The sequence below is a fragment of the Centruroides sculpturatus genome, unplaced genomic scaffold, assembly GCF_000671375.1.
Source record: "Centruroides sculpturatus isolate CEXI.00-Female unplaced genomic scaffold, Cexi_2.0 scaffold1246, whole genome shotgun sequence".
Taxonomy (NCBI): domain Eukaryota; kingdom Metazoa; phylum Arthropoda; class Arachnida; order Scorpiones; family Buthidae; genus Centruroides; species Centruroides sculpturatus.
In genome coordinates this window covers 10,161-33,257 of record NW_019386100.1, presented here as the reverse complement: position 1 = coordinate 33,257, position 23,097 = coordinate 10,161, and the positions used below count along the sequence as shown (strand labels likewise).

At 22.2% G+C, this 23,097-nt stretch overlaps 1 protein-coding gene across 1 annotated transcript in view; it reads right to left on the bottom strand.

Annotated features, from left to right (window-relative positions):
* Positions 1 to 2,984: 2,984 nt before the first annotated feature.
* Positions 2,985 to 23,097, bottom strand: part of LOC111613580 (general transcription factor IIF subunit 1-like) — a gene marked incomplete at its 5' end in the record, with an annotated part of 29,208 nt that continues 9,095 nt past the window's right edge. The window contains 6 exons of the mRNA XM_023354932.1: positions 2,985 to 3,312; positions 3,397 to 3,496; positions 17,018 to 17,090; positions 17,577 to 17,659; positions 19,737 to 19,933; positions 22,397 to 22,638. Of these exons, the coding sequence (XP_023210700.1) occupies positions 3,099 to 3,312; positions 3,397 to 3,496; positions 17,018 to 17,090; positions 17,577 to 17,659; positions 19,737 to 19,933; positions 22,397 to 22,638 (909 nt within the window). The remainder of the gene's footprint in view (positions 3,313 to 3,396; positions 3,497 to 17,017; positions 17,091 to 17,576; positions 17,660 to 19,736; positions 19,934 to 22,396; positions 22,639 to 23,097) is intronic.

Genomic DNA, 23,097 nt, shown 5'->3' with positions numbered 1-23,097 from the left:
AGATTAAATCCAGAAAATCCCAGACTGATAAAACAACACAACCTGCTTAGAGAACTTTCTATAGGAAACTGGCCTCTATTTAGATCAGGGATTGCCCACCCCTGATCTAAATATAAAATATTAATAAATCTATCAATTTCCAGACTTTAAGAAAGTGTGCAGCAAGAATTTTAATGTTATTTACTGTAACTTAGTCACTGCCAGTTTTAAATTAGTTTTGATGACAGTCTGTTAGCCGATTTCTTGTTTCACTTTTTACTAAATTTTTACTAACTAATATTCAATCAAATATTTCAGATATATTATGTTTATATCAGTGATAGAAGTCAAATTAAGTATACTTATGTTAATTTATAATCATATATGAATAAATAATTGTGATTTGCTCAATTTTGTTTTCTTTTAAACTTATGTGGGCCCCAAACAAGACAGAAAAGTTTTAAATGTGACCCTTACATCTAAATCAGGGATGGCCAACCTTTTTCTATGCTACACTTGTGAAGAAAACTTGGAAAATTCCAGGTGGCTAGCTCATTGAGTGTATGAAACCACTGAACACCTGTAGTTGGTCATAGGTAGGTCTATGAAAAGTATACATGACAATTTTAAAAAATAATAATAATAATAAATTTTTCATCATAAAGAACATAACTACAATAAGGAATACTCAACACTAAGTTACTGTGCTCATCGAATATTAAATATCTGACAATGATAGTCACTATCATTACTCATTATGGTTATTTTTGTAGTAATCTTCCAAAATAATTAGTTTTTCTAAGAATTTTCTCTCTGAATTTAGAAATTCGCATTTTTATCTTTTTAGTTAGTTTCCATACATCAATTTATGAATTTTAATTTTGTCGTCATTATTTTATATCTTACTGCCATCAAAACCAAAGATTATTCTGTTTGATTTTAAATTTCTTGCAGAAAGACAAAGGACCTTTCATTCCTTAAAACAATTGTAAAAATATTGAGAAGAAGAAAATCAATCTATATCATACAACATTAATTCAATTAATAAACATTTCTCTTTCTTCTTTTCAATTAATGTGCATATTTATTATAATCTAGAAACTAATGACATGTCTCATACAATAATACCATAAAAATCAGAAATGGATAGAGGACATCAAGATTTCTAACAAAATTCTTTGAGTTCATTTAGATAAAATATTGATATCTAAAATGCTGTAAGGATATATATATATATTAATACAAATAAATCTATAATTTCTTAATGTATGTAGAATTTAATAAATCAAATAATTTTTCTGAGATATATCCATGTAACAAATTCTTCAGTACTAAATATAGTATTATCTTGTTCATTGTCAAAAATCAGTGTAAACAGTTATTAAATACAGTAGTCTCAAACTTGGCACTCGATAATCTTGCAGTCCGGATAACTCAGCCACACCCTGGCAGGGCAAAAAAATCCTTAGTTGATTAATTTTCATTATAGACAGCTTTATGCCTCATAAAGTATTTTTCTGAGGTCTGTCTTATCAGGTAAATTAGTGTACACAGTTTATTCATTAATTTTCATTTTCATGTAGTAAAGGCTCTATGCCTTCATAAAGTATGTACTTTTCCTTTGTTTAAGGGTATTTGGGCAGTTTATTCTCTGTTGTATTCTCAAGTAAACAATACATACGAGTACAGTACAGTATTTTCTGAGGAAACACTCATACTTATTTTTTTTTAACCCCATTCCCGATAATCCGGCATTTTCATAAACTCTGCCACCCTTCGGTCCAAATTAGGCCAAGTTTTCGAGACTCTACTGTGCTATGCTAATGCTCTACAAAAATATTGCAATTTGGAGATATGAAACAGAAATTTCAACATTTATAGCTGTACATGTATATCTACAACTATAATTGTATTGATGCGAGTTTAGCTATCAAAGAAAGGAATTTGTTTTTCGTACAAACATCAGTTTTGTTTTAATTGTGAACTATACATCTCCAAATCACAAACTTATAAATTGCCTAAAAACTGATATTTTTATCAAAATTTAATTGAGTTTTCATTGATTACTATTGTGAGTTTCTATTATTAAAAATTTTGTTTTGCTTAGTGTTTCTCATTTTTTGTTGCAGTCTCCTTAAATCTAATAATTATAAATTAAATAGATCATGAATTTTTATTAATATATTGTAGTCTTATGTTCATAAAGTATTTTAAAATTTATTAAAACTAAAATATACAAGAAGTTTAATTAATATTTACAGTGTCTTCTGACAACAGAAATGATGAATAGAGGCATTCCTAATGGCCAAAGTAATTAAAAATTTAAGTATTAATAAACAATGTTTTTTACCAAGGAAAAATATAACATTTAACACGATTTTTGTACATGGCAATTTTCTATATCATGACATTTTAGTTTTTTTATTTAAATTTAATATGTTAAAAATGGTAGTTTGCCCTTTCACCGAGGTCTCGTGTCTCCCTAATTTAAGTACTAGGTTATATAATAAATTCATTTAGAATTGATAAGAGAATGCTTGTAAAATGTATACCTGATCATCATTTGTATAAACAAAAAATTCAAAATGACAATTGATTCTTTTTATAAATTACAAGTAACTCATAAATCAGGAAGCAATTTTTTATCATGAATTTATTACACAGCCTATCAGTATATTTATTTACCTGTGTATTAATAATAATGGAGCAATGTAGATTATATTTATATATTTCACGAAGTATGGAAGATTACTAAAATATTTAAATTTTCATTCTTTCAAACTGTAATGCTCATTCACAGAAAAAGCACAATGTGCAAAAATAAGTGTTAAGATCTCAAAAATATAAGAATGCTTAATTTAATAGTACAGTCGACTCCCCATAACACTGTACGGTAATTCCGTATTTTCTATTTATTATTACTTTTTTTTTATTTGCTTATGAGCATTTTTGAAAGTAAAATTTAATTTCTAATTTGAAAAAAATTACTTTGAGTATTAATGTGTAAAATTCCAATTAAGAAAAACAAAACATGTTTAGTTACATGAATTCATAAAATCATATAAAACTTTCATATTTATTTTTAACATAAACAATTTTCCAATCAACATTACTTATCTTTACTGCTGTTGCTTTATAGATAAATACAATTTTCCTTTTATTTTTTGTTTCTCTGGATTAAGTTTCTTCAGAATTTTTGCTATTGTAGTAACTAATTGATCACTAGTCAAACCAGTTTTCTTGCTCTTAAACTTCTGTAGAAGTTCAGTTGTAGTCATTGGCTTCCTCATGAGATATCTACGCACGGCTTCTTCTGTAATTCCATCGGAAGAGCTTTACAAAAAGTAAGAATTAATTTATAATTATGTAATATTGTTTAAACGTTATTAAAATTAAAAATGTAAAAAACTGATTTACTTGGCCATTGTTGGTGTTCCAGGCTGACTATCAATTTTTGCTTTTTTATCAAAATGTGATGAATCTGAAGCAAGTAGTTTACGCTTCATAGATTTCTTACCTAATATTCAAATTAATATATATATATGAGAAAGTGCTAAAAATTAAGTAAAAAACTCTTGACTTAAATGAGGTTTTGCTGTATAATTAGGGTTATGAAAAACTTAACATTTTTGTAATTCCTAAAAGTTTAATACAGTACAATAAAGTAAACAAATAAAAATTTACATAATATTGTATAGTACATCCTTTGAAAGTAAGAATTAATGTATAACAGAGTAAATTACCATGTTTGCAATATTCATTGAATGCAAGCTATTACTGCAGCTTGTGATAAGGTTCATTCATACAGTACTAAGTGGAACCGTTTCATACTATTTCATAAACATATTGATTTTGTATACAGGTAAAAAAGATTTTATCTAAATACTGTATTTTAATTGTCAGAAAATTTAGTGACTTACATAATCAATATGTTACTTGCAATACTCAATGAGCATGATGTAAAAGCCAGTTTGCTTATTATTTGTTCAATAATTTTATACAAAATCTGATTGATTATTACTGATTTACATATTTTTACAAAATACAGTCTAGTTATATAGTATCATCTTTCTTCTTGCTAAAAACTTTGAATTTTTCTTTTAAGATTAGATTCTTTTGCTTGGGAAATGAGGACAACAAATATACCAATGTCTGGTGAAAATACCATTACTCGTGAGGAGTTCCTGGCTCTATAACAAGTATCACCGTGAACCAAACTGATCTGGAAGATAGCATTCCAACTTGTGCAACTGCGTCCCCAGTAGTGATCATCAATTTAATAAATATTGTTTAAGATCCTCAATAATTGACTCTCAAGTAGCCATTGGGTCAATACAACTGCCTTCATATTAGAAGGTCCACCTGCCAAATGGTGGAAGTTAAAGAGATGTAATAGCTGGCAGCAGACAAAGAAATTCTTCAGCCAAATCTATGATGGTGCACCTGATGTCGAACAGTGCATTTGGAATACACCTCGCCAGGGATAAAGAAATTAGAGGCATTTGAGCCATTATGCAATGGATAAAGTTACATGAGTATATAGAGAATAACAAACTGCAAAAGAATATGAATTTCGAAGAAAATGGCCCAATCAACAACCTTCTTGCTAAAAACTGAAGATTCAAAACAAATCATTCCTGAGTGCACACAGACTCCAAGACCTCCTATGGTAAGGGCTCCTAATATGACTCAAAGATTTCCTTTGTGATGCTATACTTGGGCATTATTCAAGAGACTGCCCTGCAAACGAACAAATTAGAAATAAAACCATTCTGAAAACTTCTAACTCTACATAGGGCAAAGGTAAGAGGATAAACTATAGATTAAATTAAAGCAGAGGCCTTATTAGTAAATAGTTTGTTTAATGCCAGAATTGTCAATGACTTAGTTTTCATTTGTCTTGCAGTATCTGCCCTCTATGGCCAAAGGTTTATTTCTAGCCAATCTTAAATTTAAGGATATCTTATATTTTTGCAGGAAGATTTTAAGTCTGTCAATCACAAATTCATGTTGTCATTTAATTTTAGTAATTAACCCAGTATCTGGGATGTCAATTTCCAAATTACAATTTCTAATAGTAACTACAGAAGCTACAGACTTCATTAGTCTTGGTCTGTCACTTGAATAACTTTTTGCATATTTTCAGACATTTTTTAGTTTTAAATTTTCTCCTTTTAATGCAATCAAGACTGGAGATGCCCCACCAGTCTCAAGTACTGTATAAATATTCTCCAGTTAAACAAGAAGGAATACTTAGACCTTCTAATTTGCCATGGGCTTCACCTGAAGGTAANACTTTATATCTCTAGAACATAAACATGACATAGCTAACGGAATATATACTATCGAACTAGCAATATTAACAATAGAAGAGGAATTCAAACTATTAGCGAATATTCAAGAACTTTGTTTTTGATCAATGATTGTTTGATGCTTCATTTAAAATAGTTTCAGTAATCAATCTCCATTTAAATTAAAAGGTTTCAGAATTACTTAATATAATACATGTTATTTCATATATTATACGACACCCGCGTCCAAAAAATAAGTAAAATCTTCTAATACATGAAATCATTTTGCAGATTGCATTTGTCACATTAAAATCTGGAGAGAACTCTATCATGAACATCATTGAAAGAGACCAGTTTGAAGGTGGTGGTACGGCATTATGCTTAATTGCCACATTGTTCTCCACCATGTTGCAACGGATATCTCTGTGTACTCGTGAGTAACGGTACCCCTCACAACACTCTTCTTGTATGTTAAGTTTTACGCTGTCCCATCGGTAGTTCCTGACATATAGGCTAAATTAACGGTTATGCTTTTTTTATGAGAGTAATTAACTACTTTAAATTGTAAGAACTCCATTTTATAATCCTATTAATATAACAGCTTTTTTCATTCTCTGGTTACATTACTTACTTGTGACCTTTAAAGTATCGTAATACAGAAAAAAAAATGCATTTGTTGTCGCTTCGTAAATTCCCAAGCGAAATGTAAGTGTTTCTTGTTGTAAATATAAAAACACTTACAGATCTTATAGATTAAACTTTAATATCTATAGATATTAAAGTTTAAAAACTTTATTAAAGCATCAGTTTGATGTATAAGTTTATTTTTCTAATATCTTATTTGAAATCCTGTTATGATCATTCTTCCGAGAAGATTCTTATGCTTTGTAATGATAAATGCCATTTTGTCTGCTTTTATGTCCAATATAACAATAAAATTGTATCAAATTCTCCATAAAGATGAACGATATCGAACACCCCCTTTTACGTCTAATTGGTTCCTCGAAAACCGTCGTAAATCGAATTCTAATTTCTCATAAACTTGATGTGATAAATTAGGATAAATTTCGAACTGCATAAGACTTAATACTACAAAAATACTTCATACAGTTAAAATAGGAATTTTGTATCGATGATGAAAGCAATATGTTATAAATTGTCTGTAACCGGAGAGGGAACGTGATACAGAAACAAAATGATACGATAATAATCGACAGAATTAGAAAGTTTTAAAATGAAACTGGTGTATTTATCAAGTGATGGGTCTATCAATTCTGAATATGGTTATAAATTTCCCGTTGAGTCTCATAAATTTTGAAGTTTCGCTTTACTTGAAGTATAAATTACTTCCTTTTCCTATTTCCAATCCATTTTATTAATTAAAGGGAAATAGATTTTCATCTGTCATTTTAAAAATTAAACTAAAATTATACTGTACTAGCTGTTACCCGCGACTTCGTCAGCGGAGGTTTTGCAAGCAAACCCCATTTACATCCAATATTTCAATAACCATAGTAATTGTTATATAACACCTACCGCTGAAGAGAATTGCCGAAAATCAAACGAACTATTTTCAATTTGATCAATTTTCTGAAACGTTTACAATCGTTCTATAATCGAACCAATACGCAATAACAAATTCGAATTTAAAACNAAAAAAAAAAAAAAAAAAAAAAAAAAAAAAAAAAAAAAAAAAAAAAAAAAAAAAAAAAAAAAAAAAAAAAAAAAAAAAAAAAAAAAAAAAAAAAAAAAAAAAAAAAAAAAAAAAAAAAAAAAAAAAAAAAAAAAAAAAAAAAAAAAAAAAAAAAAAAAAAAAAAAAAAAAAAAAAAAAAAAAAAAAAAAAAAAAAAAAAAAAAAAAAAAAAAAAAAAAAAAAAAAAAAAAAAAAAAAAAAAAAAAAAAAAAAAAAAAAAAAAAAAAAAAAAAAAAAAAAAAAAAAAAAAAAAAAAAAAAAAAAAAAAAAAAAAAAAAAAAAAAAAAAAAAAAAAAAAAAAAAAAAAAAAAAAAAAAAAAAAAAAAAAAAAAAAAAAAAAAAAAAAAAAAAAAAAAAAAAAAAAAAAAAAAAAAAAAAAAAAAAAAAAAAAAAAAAAAAAAAAAAAAAAAAAAAAAAAAAAAAAAAAAAAAAAAAAAAAAAAAAAAAAAAAAAAAAAAAAAAAAAAAAAAAAAAAAAAAAAAAAAAAAAAAAAAAAAAAAAAAAAAAAAAAAAAAAAAAAAAAAAAAAAAAAAAAAAAAAAAAAAAAAAAAAAAAAAAAAAAAAAAAAAAAAAAAAAAAAAAAAAAAAAAAAAAAAAAAAAAAAAAAAAAAAAAAAAAAAAAAAAAAAAAAAAAAAAAAAAAAAAAAAAAAAAAAAAAAAAAAAAAAAAAAAAAAAAAAAAAAAAAAAAAAAAAAAAAAAAAAAAAAAAAAAAAAAAAAAAAAAAAAAAAAAAAAAAAAAAAAAAAAAAAAAAAAAAAAAAAAAAAAAAAAAAAAAAAAAAAAAAAAAAAAAAAAAAAAAAAAAAAAAAAAAAAAAAAAAAAAAAAAAAAAAAAAAAAAAAAAAAAAAAAAAAAAAAAAAAAAAAAAAAAAAAAAAAAAAAAAAAAAAAAAAAAAAAAAAAAAAAAAAAAAAAAAAAAAAAAAAAAAAAAAAAAAAAAAAAAAAAAAAAAAAAAAAAAAAAAAAAAAAAAAAAAAAAAAAAAAAAAAAAAAAAAAAAAAAAAAAAAAAAAAAAAAAAAAAAAAAAAAAAAAAAAAAAAAAAAAAAAAAAAAAAAAAAAAAAAAAAAAAAAAAAAAAAAAAAAAAAAAAAAAAAAAAAAAAAAAAAAAAAAAAAAAAAAAAAAAAAAAAAAAAAAAAAAAAAAAAAAAAAAAAAAAAAAAAAAAAAAAAAAAAAAAAAAAAAAAAAAAAAAAAAAAAAAAAAAAAAAAAAAAAAAAAAAAAAAAAAAAAAAAAAAAAAAAAAAAAAAAAAAAAAAAAAAAAAAAAAAAAAAAAAAAAAAAAAAAAAAAAAAAAAAAAAAAAAAAAAAAAAAAAAAAAAAAAAAAAAAAAAAAAAAAAAAAAAAAAAAAAAAAAAAAAAAAAAAAAAAAAAAAAAAAAAAAAAAAAAAAAAAAAAAAAAAAAAAAAAAAAAAAAAAAAAAAAAAAAAAAAAAAAAAAAAAAAAAAAAAAAAAAAAAAAAAAAAAAAAAAAAAAAAAAAAAAAAAAAAAAAAAAAAAAAAAAAAAAAAAAAAAAAAAAAAAAAAAAAAAAAAAAAAAAAAAAAAAAAAAAAAAAAAAAAAAAAAAAAAAAAAAAAAAAAAAAAAAAAAAAAAAAAAAAAAAAAAAAAAAAAAAAAAAAAAAAAAAAAAAAAAAAAAAAAAAAAAAAAAAAAAAAAAAAAAAAAAAAAAAAAAAAAAAAAAAAAAAAAAAAAAAAAAAAAAAAAAAAAAAAAAAAAAAAAAAAAAAAAAAAAAAAAAAAAAAAAAAAAAAAAAAAAAAAAAAAAAAAAAAAAAAAAAAAAAAAAAAAAAAAAAAAAAAAAAAAAAAAAAAAAAAAAAAAAAAAAAAAAAAAAAAAAAAAAAAAAAAAAAAAAAAAAAAAAAAAAAAAAAAAAAAAAAAAAAAAAAAAAAAAAAAAAAAAAAAAAAAAAAAAAAAAAAAAAAAAAAAAAAAAAAAAAAAAAAAAAAAAAAAAAAAAAAAAAAAAAAAAAAAAAAAAAAAAAAAAAAAAAAAAAAAAAAAAAAAAAAAAAAAAAAAAAAAAAAAAAAAAAAAAAAAAAAAAAAAAAAAAAAAAAAAAAAAAAAAAAAAAAAAAAAAAAAAAAAAAAAAAAAAAAAAAAAAAAAAAAAAAAAAAAAAAAAAAAAAAAAAAAAAAAAAAAAAAAAAAAAAAAAAAAAAAAAAAAAAAAAAAAAAAAAAAAAAAAAAAAAAAAAAAAAAAAAAAAAAAAAAAAAAAAAAAAAAAAAAAAAAAAAAAAAAAAAAAAAAAAAAAAAAAAAAAAAAAAAAAAAAAAAAAAAAAAAAAAAAAAAAAAAAAAAAAAAAAAAAAAAAAAAAAAAAAAAAAAAAAAAAAAAAAAAAAAAAAAAAAAAAAAAAAAAAAAAAAAAAAAAAAAAAAAAAAAAAAAAAAAAAAAAAAAAAAAAAAAAAAAAAAAAAAAAAAAAAAAAAAAAAAAAAAAAAAAAAAAAAAAAAAAAAAAAAAAAAAAAAAAAAAAAAAAAAAAAAAAAAAAAAAAAAAAAAAAAAAAAAAAAAAAAAAAAAAAAAAAAAAAAAAAAAAAAAAAAAAAAAAAAAAAAAAAAAAAAAAAAAAAAAAAAAAAAAAAAAAAAAAAAAAAAAAAAAAAAAAAAAAAAAAAAAAAAAAAAAAAAAAAAAAAAAAAAAAAAAAAAAAAAAAAAAAAAAAAAAAAAAAAAAAAAAAAAAAAAAAAAAAAAAAAAAAAAAAAAAAAAAAAAAAAAAAAAAAAAAAAAAAAAAAAAAAAAAAAAAAAAAAAAAAAAAAAAAAAAAAAAAAAAAAAAAAAAAAAAAAAAAAAAAAAAAAAAAAAAAAAAAAAAAAAAAAAAAAAAAAAAAAAAAAAAAAAAAAAAAAAAAAAAAAAAAAAAAAAAAAAAAAAAAAAAAAAAAAAAAAAAAAAAAAAAAAAAAAAAAAAAAAAAAAAAAAAAAAAAAAAAAAAAAAAAAAAAAAAAAAAAAAAAAAAAAAAAAAAAAAAAAAAAAAAAAAAAAAAAAAAAAAAAAAAAAAAAAAAAAAAAAAAAAAAAAAAAAAAAAAAAAAAAAAAAAAAAAAAAAAAAAAAAAAAAAAAAAAAAAAAAAAAAAAAAAAAAAAAAAAAAAAAAAAAAAAAAAAAAAAAAAAAAAAAAAAAAAAAAAAAAAAAAAAAAAAAAAAAAAAAAAAAAAAAAAAAAAAAAAAAAAAAAAAAAAAAAAAAAAAAAAAAAAAAAAAAAAAAAAAAAAAAAAAAAAAAAAAAAAAAAAAAAAAAAAAAAAAAAAAAAAAAAAAAAAAAAAAAAAAAAAAAAAAAAAAAAAAAAAAAAAAAAAAAAAAAAAAAAAAAAAAAAAAAAAAAAAAAAAAAAAAAAAAAAAAAAAAAAAAAAAAAAAAAAAAAAAAAAAAAAAAAAAAAAAAAAAAAAAAAAAAAAAAAAAAAAAAAAAAAAAAAAAAAAAAAAAAAAAAAAAAAAAAAAAAAAAAAAAAAAAAAAAAAAAAAAAAAAAAAAAAAAAAAAAAAAAAAAAAAAAAAAAAAAAAAAAAAAAAAAAAAAAAAAAAAAAAAAAAAAAAAAAAAAAAAAAAAAAAAAAAAAAAAAAAAAAAAAAAAAAAAAAAAAAAAAAAAAAAAAAAAAAAAAAAAAAAAAAAAAAAAAAAAAAAAAAAAAAAAAAAAAAAAAAAAAAAAAAAAAAAAAAAAAAAAAAAAAAAAAAAAAAAAAAAAAAAAAAAAAAAAAAAAAAAAAAAAAAAAAAAAAAAAAAAAAAAAAAAAAAAAAAAAAAAAAAAAAAAAAAAAAAAAAAAAAAAAAAAAAAAAAAAAAAAAAAAAAAAAAAAAAAAAAAAAAAAAAAAAAAAAAAAAAAAAAAAAAAAAAAAAAAAAAAAAAAAAAAAAAAAAAAAAAAAAAAAAAAAAAAAAAAAAAAAAAAAAAAAAAAAAAAAAAAAAAAAAAAAAAAAAAAAAAAAAAAAAAAAAAAAAAAAAAAAAAAAAAAAAAAAAAAAAAAAAAAAAAAAAAAAAAAAAAAAAAAAAAAAAAAAAAAAAAAAAAAAAAAAAAAAAAAAAAAAAAAAAAAAAAAAAAAAAAAAAAAAAAAAAAAAAAAAAAAAAAAAAAAAAAAAAAAAAAAAAAAAAAAAAAAAAAAAAAAAAAAAAAAAAAAAAAAAAAAAAAAAAAAAAAAAAAAAAAAAAAAAAAAAAAAAAAAAAAAAAAAAAAAAAAAAAAAAAAAAAAAAAAAAAAAAAAAAAAAAAAAAAAAAAAAAAAAAAAAAAAAAAAAAAAAAAAAAAAAAAAAAAAAAAAAAAAAAAAAAAAAAAAAAAAAAAAAAAAAAAAAAAAAAAAAAAAAAAAAAAAAAAAAAAAAAAAAAAAAAAAAAAAAAAAAAAAAAAAAAAAAAAAAAAAAAAAAAAAAAAAAAAAAAAAAAAAAAAAAAAAAAAAAAAAAAAAAAAAAAAAAAAAAAAAAAAAAAAAAAAAAAAAAAAAAAAAAAAAAAAAAAAAAAAAAAAAAAAAAAAAAAAAAAAAAAAAAAAAAAAAAAAAAAAAAAAAAAAAAAAAAAAAAAAAAAAAAAAAAAAAAAAAAAAAAAAAAAAAAAAAAAAAAAAAAAAAAAAAAAAAAAAAAAAAAAAAAAAAAAAAAAAAAAAAAAAAAAAAAAAAAAAAAAAAAAAAAAAAAAAAAAAAAAAAAAAAAAAAAAAAAAAAAAAAAAAAAAAAAAAAAAAAAAAAAAAAAAAAAAAAAAAAAAAAAAAAAAAAAAAAAAAAAAAAAAAAAAAAAAAAAAAAAAAAAAAAAAAAAAAAAAAAAAAAAAAAAAAAAAAAAAAAAAAAAAAAAAAAAAAAAAAAAAAAAAAAAAAAAAAAAAAAAAAAAAAAAAAAAAAAAAAAAAAAAAAAAAAAAAAAAAAAAAAAAAAAAAAAAAAAAAAAAAAAAAAAAAAAAAAAAAAAAAAAAAAAAAAAAAAAAAAAAAAAAAAAAAAAAAAAAAAAAAAAAAAAAAAAAAAAAAAAAAAAAAAAAAAAAAAAAAAAAAAAAAAAAAAAAAAAAAAAAAAAAAAAAAAAAAAAAAAAAAAAAAAAAAAAAAAAAAAAAAAAAAAAAAAAAAAAAAAAAAAAAAAAAAAAAAAAAAAAAAAAAAAAAAAAAAAAAAAAAAAAAAAAAAAAAAAAAAAAAAAAAAAAAAAAAAAAAAAAAAAAAAAAAAAAAAAAAAAAAAAAAAAAAAAAAAAAAAAAAAAAAAAAAAAAAAAAAAAAAAAAAAAAAAAAAAAAAAAAAAAAAAAAAAAAAAAAAAAAAAAAAAAAAAAAAAAAAAAAAAAAAAAAAAAAAAAAAAAAAAAAAAAAAAAAAAAAAAAAAAAAAAAAAAAAAAAAAAAAAAAAAAAAAAAAAAAAAAAAAAAAAAAAAAAAAAAAAAAAAAAAAAAAAAAAAAAAAAAAAAAAAAAAAAAAAAAAAAAAAAAAAAAAAAAAAAAAAAAAAAAAAAAAAAAAAAAAAAAAAAAAAAAAAAAAAAAAAAAAAAAAAAAAAAAAAAAAAAAAAAAAAAAAAAAAAAAAAAAAAAAAAAAAAAAAAAAAAAAAAAAAAAAAAAAAAAAAAAAAAAAAAAAAAAAAAAAAAAAAAAAAAAAAAAAAAAAAAAAAAAAAAAAAAAAAAAAAAAAAAAAAAAAAAAAAAAAAAAAAAAAAAAAAAAAAAAAAAAAAAAAAAAAAAAAAAAAAAAAAAAAAAAAAAAAAAAAAAAAAAAAAAAAAAAAAAAAAAAAAAAAAAAAAAAAAAAAAAAAAAAAAAAAAAAAAAAAAAAAAAAAAAAAAAAAAAAAAAAAAAAAAAAAAAAAAAAAAAAAAAAAAAAAAAAAAAAAAAAAAAAAAAAAAAAAAAAAAAAAAAAAAAAAAAAAAAAAAAAAAAAAAAAAAAAAAAAAAAAAAAAAAAAAAAAAAAAAAAAAAAAAAAAAAAAAAAAAAAAAAAAAAAAAAAAAAAAAAAAAAAAAAAAAAAAAAAAAAAAAAAAAAAAAAAAAAAAAAAAAAAAAAAAAAAAAAAAAAAAAAAAAAAAAAAAAAAAAAAAAAAAAAAAAAAAAAAAAAAAAAAAAAAAAAAAAAAAAAAAAAAAAAAAAAAAAAAAAAAAAAAAAAAAAAAAAAAAAAAAAAAAAAAAAAAAAAAAAAAAAAAAAAAAAAAAAAAAAACAGAATACTGGAGACTCTGTCTGTTATTATTAACCTATTCACTTTACAATAATCCACACAAATTTCCATTGCCTATCATTTCAGAATTACCGAACTTGCTGAAGAATGCCAAGTTCATTACTACAGGTCGTCAGTTCCTGTAGTAATTGCCTGTAAAAGAAAGTGATAATACTTGTCTTGGGCCTATCCCTAACAAAGGACTTTACGAAAGGATTTCTGGTAATGCCATTTGGCTTGAAAAATGCCCCAGCAACCTTTCAATATTGTGAGGTATGTTTAGATAACATAATCAGTCTTTTACCTTTTCAGAACACCTGCAACATATTGAGGAAGTCTTGCAAAGATTGTCAAGAGATGGGACTGACAATTAAATTAGCTAAGTGTCATTTTTGTCAATTGGACAATTCCTCTTTATTTACCTGAAATCCTAAGTACAAGCTGTCAGTGTATCAATTAAGACACAAAAGAACCAAATGGAATTTTAGCCCCGAATATGAGAAGTCTTTTCAATCCTTATATCTTTTAACTCCTCTAGACATTCCATTTACTCTTTACAGCAATATTAGCATGGTTGGACTATGGTCTTTCCTGACAAAGGATGGACCCATTACATATGCAAGTAGAACACACCAAGTTGGAATGCCTGGTTGTTGAAAAATTTAGAGGAACCAAATTCAAATTTTTTAGAACTTTACAGCCATCATAGGGCTGTGTCAAGTAAAATCTCCCAGGTAGGTGTTACAATAATTTATCTTGCTAATTTCTCTATTAGACAGTCAATTACAACAAAGTTGCTAGCCATTGTAAGTAGTAATAGAGATAATCCATGCTCAGCAAAGTGACTAGGACTAGAAAAGTTTATACAAATATTTACATACCAACCAATTCAAGACTGGCATCAGAACTAATCAGTAAGTTGCAACATTACAAACTCATAATTCTTCCTGCAAATATCCACAACTCATTGATGTCTTCAAGGAATTGAATGACCATCTGACGACAAGAAAATCAAGTAAATCGGGTAATGGTGATATTGTTTAATTTCTCTATTCATACCAGGCCAATATTTAGCCAGCTGCCACACATGCCTGACCACCAAATGGATACAACAAAAACCAGCATATCCCCACTTAAAGATATCACAGCCCATTATGAGTGAGGTGAAGTGCGGTACGTGAAAACTTAATATATTGATTTAAGGTGTAGTTAGCTATATCACTCACAGAACAAGTAAATAGAACATTAGGTGTACATGAGGTGTTTAGCTGGCAGAAAAGAGGATACTGTAGTCATACATACGCCATTCAGAGGGATCCCACCTTCCTCTACTGTTGGCATGCAGTTTTTAGGCTGAAAGGCCGTAGTCCAGCAAACATCACTGATTGTGTTCATTTGCTATTCACACTGTCTGTCATATCTACTTAATACTACTTAGCTATTTGTGGCAGCACTCAATGACCCCAAAATTTTTTAAACAGTTCTAGTTTTAAGTTAAATAACTGTATTTTAGGTCTTATTTTCTGTCTTCTTTTTCAGTCTAAATTCAAAGTTGAAAGGCAGGGAAAGCTAATTGCCATCCATGCCTCCAGTGCGAGATGATAGAACATTGATTGTACATGTGTGAATGAGTTAGTGAAGGTTGCAAGGCCAGTTGTACCCTTCAAGAATAGCAGCTCTCATTAAACTATCCCTAATGTGATTGTGGCATTCAAGAGGATCAAACACCAGTTCACTTAGTAACTAGGGTAAAAGTGGCGAAGAATCACAATAGTGTCAACCTCTGGGATAAAACTGTAGGTGAGCCTACCAGCGATGTCATAGTCCCAGCTGTCTCGCCAGAGAATGAAGATTTGTTTCTTGACGTACGAGGTAGGAATGTAACTGAAAGTACTAATGACTGAAGACTGCAGCTTGTTTGGCAAGACGAACAAGCTGCAAAAAGTCTTGAACTGCCCACATGACCTGGGACGGACGAATTTTAAGCGACGGACGAATATCAGACTTTGCAATCCTGTGTAAAACTACCCTACTGTCAGAATAAATGTGATAGTGTAAGACAGTACTTACACTATCTGTAAGACTGTAGTAAGTGCCCTTTTTACGCCTAATGTGAATTAAGCTCATGTAAATAGCTAAAGTTTCTGCCTGTGTGAAGCACACAGCCTAAATCGGAGTAAACTACAAAAGCAGCACCCACATTGTCACTCATCTTGGAACCATCAGTGTAAATCCTAAATATGGGATGATCACCCGGATCTTCAAAGTAAACATCAAAAAATTCAGCATCGACAAAAGTACCTTTCGAACTTACAATTACAATCCCTGATATCATCAACCAAGGTCAAACTGGGGAAATCTTGCCAGGGTAAGGTGACGAGGATTTCCAGTCAAATAATGCATTTAATTTTAAAGTTGATAAGGGTCAACCCTGACATTACCAAAAGGGCATTAGTGGGTGCGGTCCCATAAGCCTTACAAATGCAAAGAGTTACAATCCTTTAAACAGTTTTTACCATACAGCTCTATGTATGTGGCTGGCTGAATTGCACTTCTGTAAATAAGCTTAGTAGCATTAGGGCCTAGCAATACTAATGAGGGTGTTGGCTGTCTTTTTAGCTTTGATGTGACATATTTGATGTGAAGTTAGGCACTCACAGAAAAAAGCAAATATTTGAAGGGTAAGCTTTATGATAGTTGGTATGAATGTGCCAGTTTTCAGGATTTCTCATTTGTCTGTTAATGGGTTGCCTATGCTTAATACTCCACTGGTGAATGTTATTGAAAATGTTGCATATGTCCTGTAAGCATTCACTGTTCCTGTGTGAAGCTAGGATAATTGTGTCATCCACTAGGCAGGATGATATCAGCATATGGGGAGAAAAACAATTGAAATTGAGACTTGCATCTTCAGAAATTAGCCCTTGCTATGCATACAAGTATACACGACCATGAAATTTACACCTCAGCAGAGAGATAACTCTTCCTTGGGATTGCTTAATAAAGCATCCCAACAAACCTCAGATGGTAGAGGCATTTGATATGTTGAATTTCTAAGCTTTTACAGCAAGCACAAAGAAACATACGAAAAGTCGACCCAACAAGAAAGAACTTGTTTCATTGTTATCAAGAGAGAGACAATCTAAGATGACAGCCTTTATGGTTATTTTCTTATGTTAACTCTTTTCTGCCTTGACTCCAAGAATGATACAAAATTTCTCACCAGGAAACCCAAATGTTATTGTTTCCTATGAAAATTTACATATACAGGCATACCTCGACTTACGTCGTTTCAAGTTACGTCGTTCCCGATTATACGTCGTTTGTCAAAAAAGTATACGGAAGAATAAAAATCAAGTTTAAGTTGTCTTTACGTCTGTCCGCCACAAATATTGAAGTCGTAATATCACTAGAAAAATGTTTAAAGCACATAAAATCATATTAAAATATATACAAGTATGTACTGTATTTACAGTACATGCATTTCTAAATTTAGATTACTTTTTTTCCTTACTATATTAAAAACTAAAATTTATTTGTTTGTAAATGTAAAATAGATTTTTATTAACCATATATTATTAAAAATGCATTAATAAATAAAATACAGAACCGGGAATGGTAATTTATGGTTTAGCCTAGTGATAAGTAGATTCGGAGACAAGTAAATTCAACTTACGTCATTCTCCTGGAACCAATTACCGACGTAAGGCGAGGTATACCTGTATAATTTATTGTTCTGTTCTATTCATTTACTTTAAAGATTTCAGATAGAAAGCTAATTTAGCTGTGACTTATTTTATTTGAAATGTTTTTATAAGATGGAGATCAATAACAGTTTTTCTATAAATTACTGTTCTAGTGCTTGATATAAGATAATTAAATTTACATGCTGAATACACGATTGTAAAATATATTTGAAAATAACTTTTAATATTAATAATAAAAAACTATTTGAAGTAGAAAAATACCTTCAAGCATTTTCGTAGGTGTATTTGCACGACTGCTACTGGCACTATTATCTGACCCATTTTTCTTAGGTTTCTACAAGTAAACAATATGTTTTTATTAGATTTCTAAAATAATAATAATTAAAGGATTTATAACTTTGTGTTCATATAATATGGTATTTAAATTTTATCTTATTTAATAAATCTTAATTTATTCATTAAATAAAATATATGCTACTGTGCTGTGAGCAAACAATAATTAAATGATAACTGGTGTTGTAATTTTATGTCTTTATTAGTCTGAACATGCAGCTTTAAAATGCTTATAGCTACTATTAGCTTTAGGTAAATAATTAAACTATGATAAGCAAAGATTTATTAAATAACAGATAATTATAAATGAACTCTACTGTATTTAAAATTGTGATTGCAAACCAGGAAATTAAAAACTACTTAAAATTATTTTAATTACATAAAAATTTTCATTAAATTGACAGAAGAATAAAAACAAAATACTACAAATATTATTTTTCAGTAAGAATTCTACTTTTCAATATAGTTACCAGTACATAACACTTACTTGCATGAACATTGCTGAATGGAATTTTGAATCATCAAAATCAGAATCATCAGATTCTGAAGTTGATTCACCAGAAGAGGCAGCTAAACAAAAAATAAATAGAAAAAAGTTAAAATTATTTATCATAGTGCATTCTTTAATTTAAAATCAAAATTTTATATATAATTCATCATTATTTACATTTTAACAAAAGTAAAATTAAGTAGGATCTTTAATTTTACAAGGATTGATATATAGGAACTCGTGTTTTGCAAATGGTTAACTTACTCCTAGTCTGCTGAATTTAACTCTTAACCCAAAAAAAAAAAAAAAACCATGCTTTTCCAGCTTCTTATACTCAATACATGGAGTACTACTAAATTCTATTCATTATGACGAATAGAATTTATAAGTTTTGTGATTCCATATATTTTTTCAAGTTACGTGAATAACTTGAAAAAGTGTAGTATAATAAAATTTCAGTCTGATAGTTTTGAACATACAGAGCAAAATGTGATACAATAATTTACAATTAAGAGAAAAAGTATCTAGGTAATCATTCAAGCATTGAAATAAATTTATGCAAAAATTCTTTTTAAGCACTACCTGCTGATACACAATCCCACTGTAAAACAATTTTATTAAAATCATACTGTATAGTTTATAATAAGTCCTAGTAGTAAAAGCATTATGGAAATAAGATTATCCAATCCAGTTTCTATAAATTCTTAACAATGTACAACTTTTATATTATTAAATAAGATATAGCTAGGTAAACATCATCATAATGATACTTACCTAGAATTAAAATTCATTATAAGATGATCAATTAAACATTAACAAAGATACAATCATAAGGATTTATGCTGGGAAAAAAAATTTTCTGTAGCATTTATTAATAGCGAGGTTGTGGCCAAAGTTTTCATCTGTAAAACACGAACATCAAATGTTGCTTACAAGATAGTGGTGCTCAATGTTTACGTTTTAGAGATGAAAACTTCAGCCGCAACCTCACTGTCATCTCACCGAAACCATTCAAACTCAGTGCACACTGTTGAGTGTGGAAGAAAAAATTCAATAACTGTTGATATACTTTCTCTCAGATTACCCTCGTATAATTTACAACTATCATTTTATAAACTATAGCCATTAACATATTCTTATATCTGACAGCAATAAATCTTTAAGAGTTATTTATAATGGGAAAAGAATTTTCCCATAAAATATTAAAAGTTTGTTATGATTCACAAATAATGCTGTAATACATTTACTTAGAAAAGTGCAAAACACATTTGAAAATTTAAACTAATTGTTTGTGCTAAATTTATTGCCATTTCATTTTGAAAAATCAATTTTTAAAACTCAAGTCTAGGCATTCATTTGATTCTTCTTGTCCTTGAATAAGTACTGTACATGTTATTGTACTGCACTGTACATTTAGGTAAATCTGGCTCGAGTGAATGAATTCAAAACTTAGTTAACTTGTGATGCTGATGATATTCATTTGGCTCATTGCATCATTTGCTGAACCTCATTTAATGTTAAATATGATGGAATTACAGCATTTATGAAGCATGCCAATTGTGAGAAGCATTAAAAAAGAAGTGCATCTTCTCATTACCTTCCCTTTCCCCTTCCCCTGGTCGTTGCATCAGCCAACAAAACACTTTTCAAAGATGGCACATAGCTAATTCCCTTTTTACTCTAAAAAGAAAAACTATCCTGTTATTTATTTGGAGTAGTGTTGCAATATTAACTTTATCTGCAATAAGAATACAAATTTATTTTCTACTACACAATAAAAGCATGCATATCTATATATAAATGGAGAATTTTTGGGTTTCTTTTAAAAGTTCAATTCTGGATTTCCTAGTCACTTTCCATTCTTATGCTTAATGTTTAGAAAAATTAACAGCATGATACATTCATTAATTAATGAAAGTTTGAATACTTTTGCTATCATCACATCACTAGTTAAAACATAGTTTTTAAGAATTGTGATTATGAAAGCATTGTCACCTTCTGAGCTTTTTTGCAGATATTTCTGACCAAGATCAACAATGTCTTCATTTTTTTATTTTTAAATTTTATTGCATTATTAAAAAAATTAATTCCTTGTTGGAATTGGTTTTAATGTAGCTGTGGCTTTTTATTTTATTTTTTAATAATAAAAACAATTACCTTCAGCTTTTTTAGCTTTAACTTTTTCTTTAACTGGTGGTTTCTCTTCAGGTACAGTTTCTTCAGTTTCTGGTGTTTCTTTAGTTTCTTCATTTTCTTCTTCATCTTCAGATAAATCTAATTTCCTCAATGCTTCCTCATCTTCAACACCTTTCATTTCTCTATTTATTTTTTCTTCTTCTGGTTCTTCTTCTGATCTACAATCAAAAACATACATTTCTTGTATTCAAGTCATAATATTTTAAATGTTTGTCATTCTAAGTAATAACTGTCAGTAAAAATTAAATGACAACTTGATATTTACACATATATATATAAGTAAAATTATTGATGGCCAGATGACTGAGTGGTCAAGGTGGCAGCATACCACTCTGCGGGACTCGGGATCGAACCCGGACAAGTTGATTATTCCCCAGGAATTTTTCAGGGGGCAGTCCATCCAGATATGTCGGATGTGTCCAGATGCCTCATCCCTCACCACCCAGCTGCCCATTGTAGGCTTGTTAAAAAACGCCCTCTTAGTGCCCACAGGGTGGAAAGAATTAATTAATAATTTAATTTTTTTTTTTTTGAAGAATAAATGAATGAATTCTAAAAGATTAATATAAAAGTAAATGTATATATTAGATTGAAAGGTTCATTAACCTAGTATAATAATAAATTTCATTAAAACAGTTTGTAGATAAGTATCATTTCTATTCATTGATATATTTTATTTTGTCTTAAGTTAAATATAGTTTTTTCTATGTACAGATTTCAAAACCCACCTAATGAAGTATTTTTAAAAACTAGATATTGTAGGTTGATAAATCATTTAAATTTAACTAAGGCTAACCTAGCTTGATTAAGATTCTTTATTTAATTTTTATAAGTTTCAAAAAAATATCTCCATATGAAACTTGAACTGTTTTCTAAGATTGGTCTTCAAAATTAGTTTCTTAATTAAACTTTCATCTCCTAACACTCTAGTGTTTTCACTCAAGCTCATCTTCTGAAGCCAACCTGTTCTATTTTTTGTTTTCTTTCTTAAAAAAGTATATTCTAAACCACGATGCATATAAATTTTACATAGTGCCCTCATTGAAAGAAAACATCCAAAAGATGGTTTTTTTTTTCAATTAAAATATTTTCCTTATTTTCATTTTCTTCTCATCTGATTACCCATTTCCAAGTTGTTGATAATTTATTCCCATCTCTGATGTAAATTATTTCTGAATTCTGACATCTTGTTGTATGGAGTTAGATATATGAAAGATAAGACCAGATAGGGCCTCCTGCCTCTAACGTTTCCATAAGTAACTATATATAAACTTCCAACACAAACTGTATGTCACATTATTTCAATTCAAACATTTTCCCCTGAAAGGTGTTAGATAGATGACTCTATTGTTAAAGGAAAAGTATTTAATTTAAAATATGATTAAAAATTGCAGCCCGGTCTGCAATTTTGCAAACTTGCTCATTTTTTTCCTTTCCTGTGTCTAATGCCATCTTCACTAAACTCATCGTCATTTTGCCTTTCATAGATCTAAACATTCTTTTAGATCTAAAGATCTAAATCTAAAAATTCATATGGAAATTTTAAAAAATAGTGAAAAACCTTAAGCAAACTGGACTAATTTTTACTAGTTTAACATCTTTTCATTAATTAGACTCTGGTTCTGGATTCTCCTCATTGCTCCAAAGAAATATGCTTGCTTTTACAATTTCTTCTCTATTAGTGTTATATATGCTTCTGATTTCTCCACTACATCTCATTTTTCTTTCTCATTCATAATGCAATCAAAAAGGGTAGGTTTCTTTATAAATACTATATTTTTTGCATCAATTTCACTAAGGTTTTATAAAAATTCAAACTCCACCAGTCCATATAATAGAACAAATGGAGAAAAGAGTCCCTTTATGTCTTTTCCTAGCTTGCTGCATTCTTCATGCTCAAACTATCTTAAAAAATATATATTCAAAACCATCATGGATTCATCAATAAAATCTTTAAGAAAAAAAATAATAAAATTATCAAAAATTTTGAAAATAAATAGAACATTGAATTCCTTGGAAATTTATTTGAAAGTGAGAGTTTCAGTTAATGCAGCTCTAGAAAATGAGTTTAACTGGCTCAAAGCTATTAGGACTTAGAAGATAAACTGTTTTCTCAGGTTGGATTCAGAAAAGTGGTATTTTAATTTAATATAGTAAAAATATATTTATTTACATAATACAGGGATACCTACTAATATGGCAGGTTAGGTTCCAGATCATTATCATAAAGTGAGTATTGACTTAATGAATGAAAGTATTTTTTAGGCTTTTATATGTCTTGGAAAGTGAAAGAAAAATTGTGATATGCTTTAAGTACAAATAGCTCTAGATATAAAAAAGATACAAAAGTAAAAATAAAAAAACCCTAAAAATACCTTTCTTAGTAACAATGCAAACATTGAAAACAACAAATATATAATTGAAAAGTATCATATTAGCAAAATGCTTTAAAACAAGATATACTTGTAAATAAAGTTTTTTTAACAAACCTAAAAAAGTTTCTTGCAGCTTTTTTGCATTGATACTTTTCACATTTAGCAGAATTATCAATACACTATTTATTTATTTTATAAATAATAAGTATATCAAACTATATTAATGAAGTTTGTACAACAACTTACTCAGAACTATTAGAAATATAATCCACTTCTCTGTCATCAAAATCACCCTCATCACTTTCTTCTACTGCTTCATCATCAGTAGCATGCTCCTTCTTCTTCTTCTTCTTTTTGTCAGTAATGGATTCTTTCTTTTTCTTCTTTTTCTGTTTATCACCAGCATCATCTTTATCATTGTCATTATTCTCATCATCACGTTCGTCATCATCAGAATCCGTCAACCATTCATCCATATCAGAAATTTTCTACATATTAAGCAATTTACATTAAAAAATTTATCACAAAAAAAAAATAAATTTAAATTATTATACTTTAAAATGTATTACTTCTAAAATATATAAAAAAAATAAAAATAATTCTTCCACATAGTGACATTTGCATGATACAAAAATAAATCAAATTAAGAATTATCTAATAAATGTTGAGATGTATCTAATACAGTTGTCCCTCGATAGTCCGACGTTTTTTAATCCGACATGCTCAGTAGTCCAACGCACCTCCCGTCAAGGTACCCGTCCCCATTACGTGTCTGCTTGCACAGAAGCATGTTGCGATATGAATCTCCCCATCCAATTCTTACTCGATGACACACATTTCGTGTGTTTTATGTGAGCAGTTCTGTTCGAACAGTTGGAGTAGAGAATATTGTAAGTTACTGCTAGCAAAACAATGCGAAATATGTAATTATTTTCGGTAATCCGGAC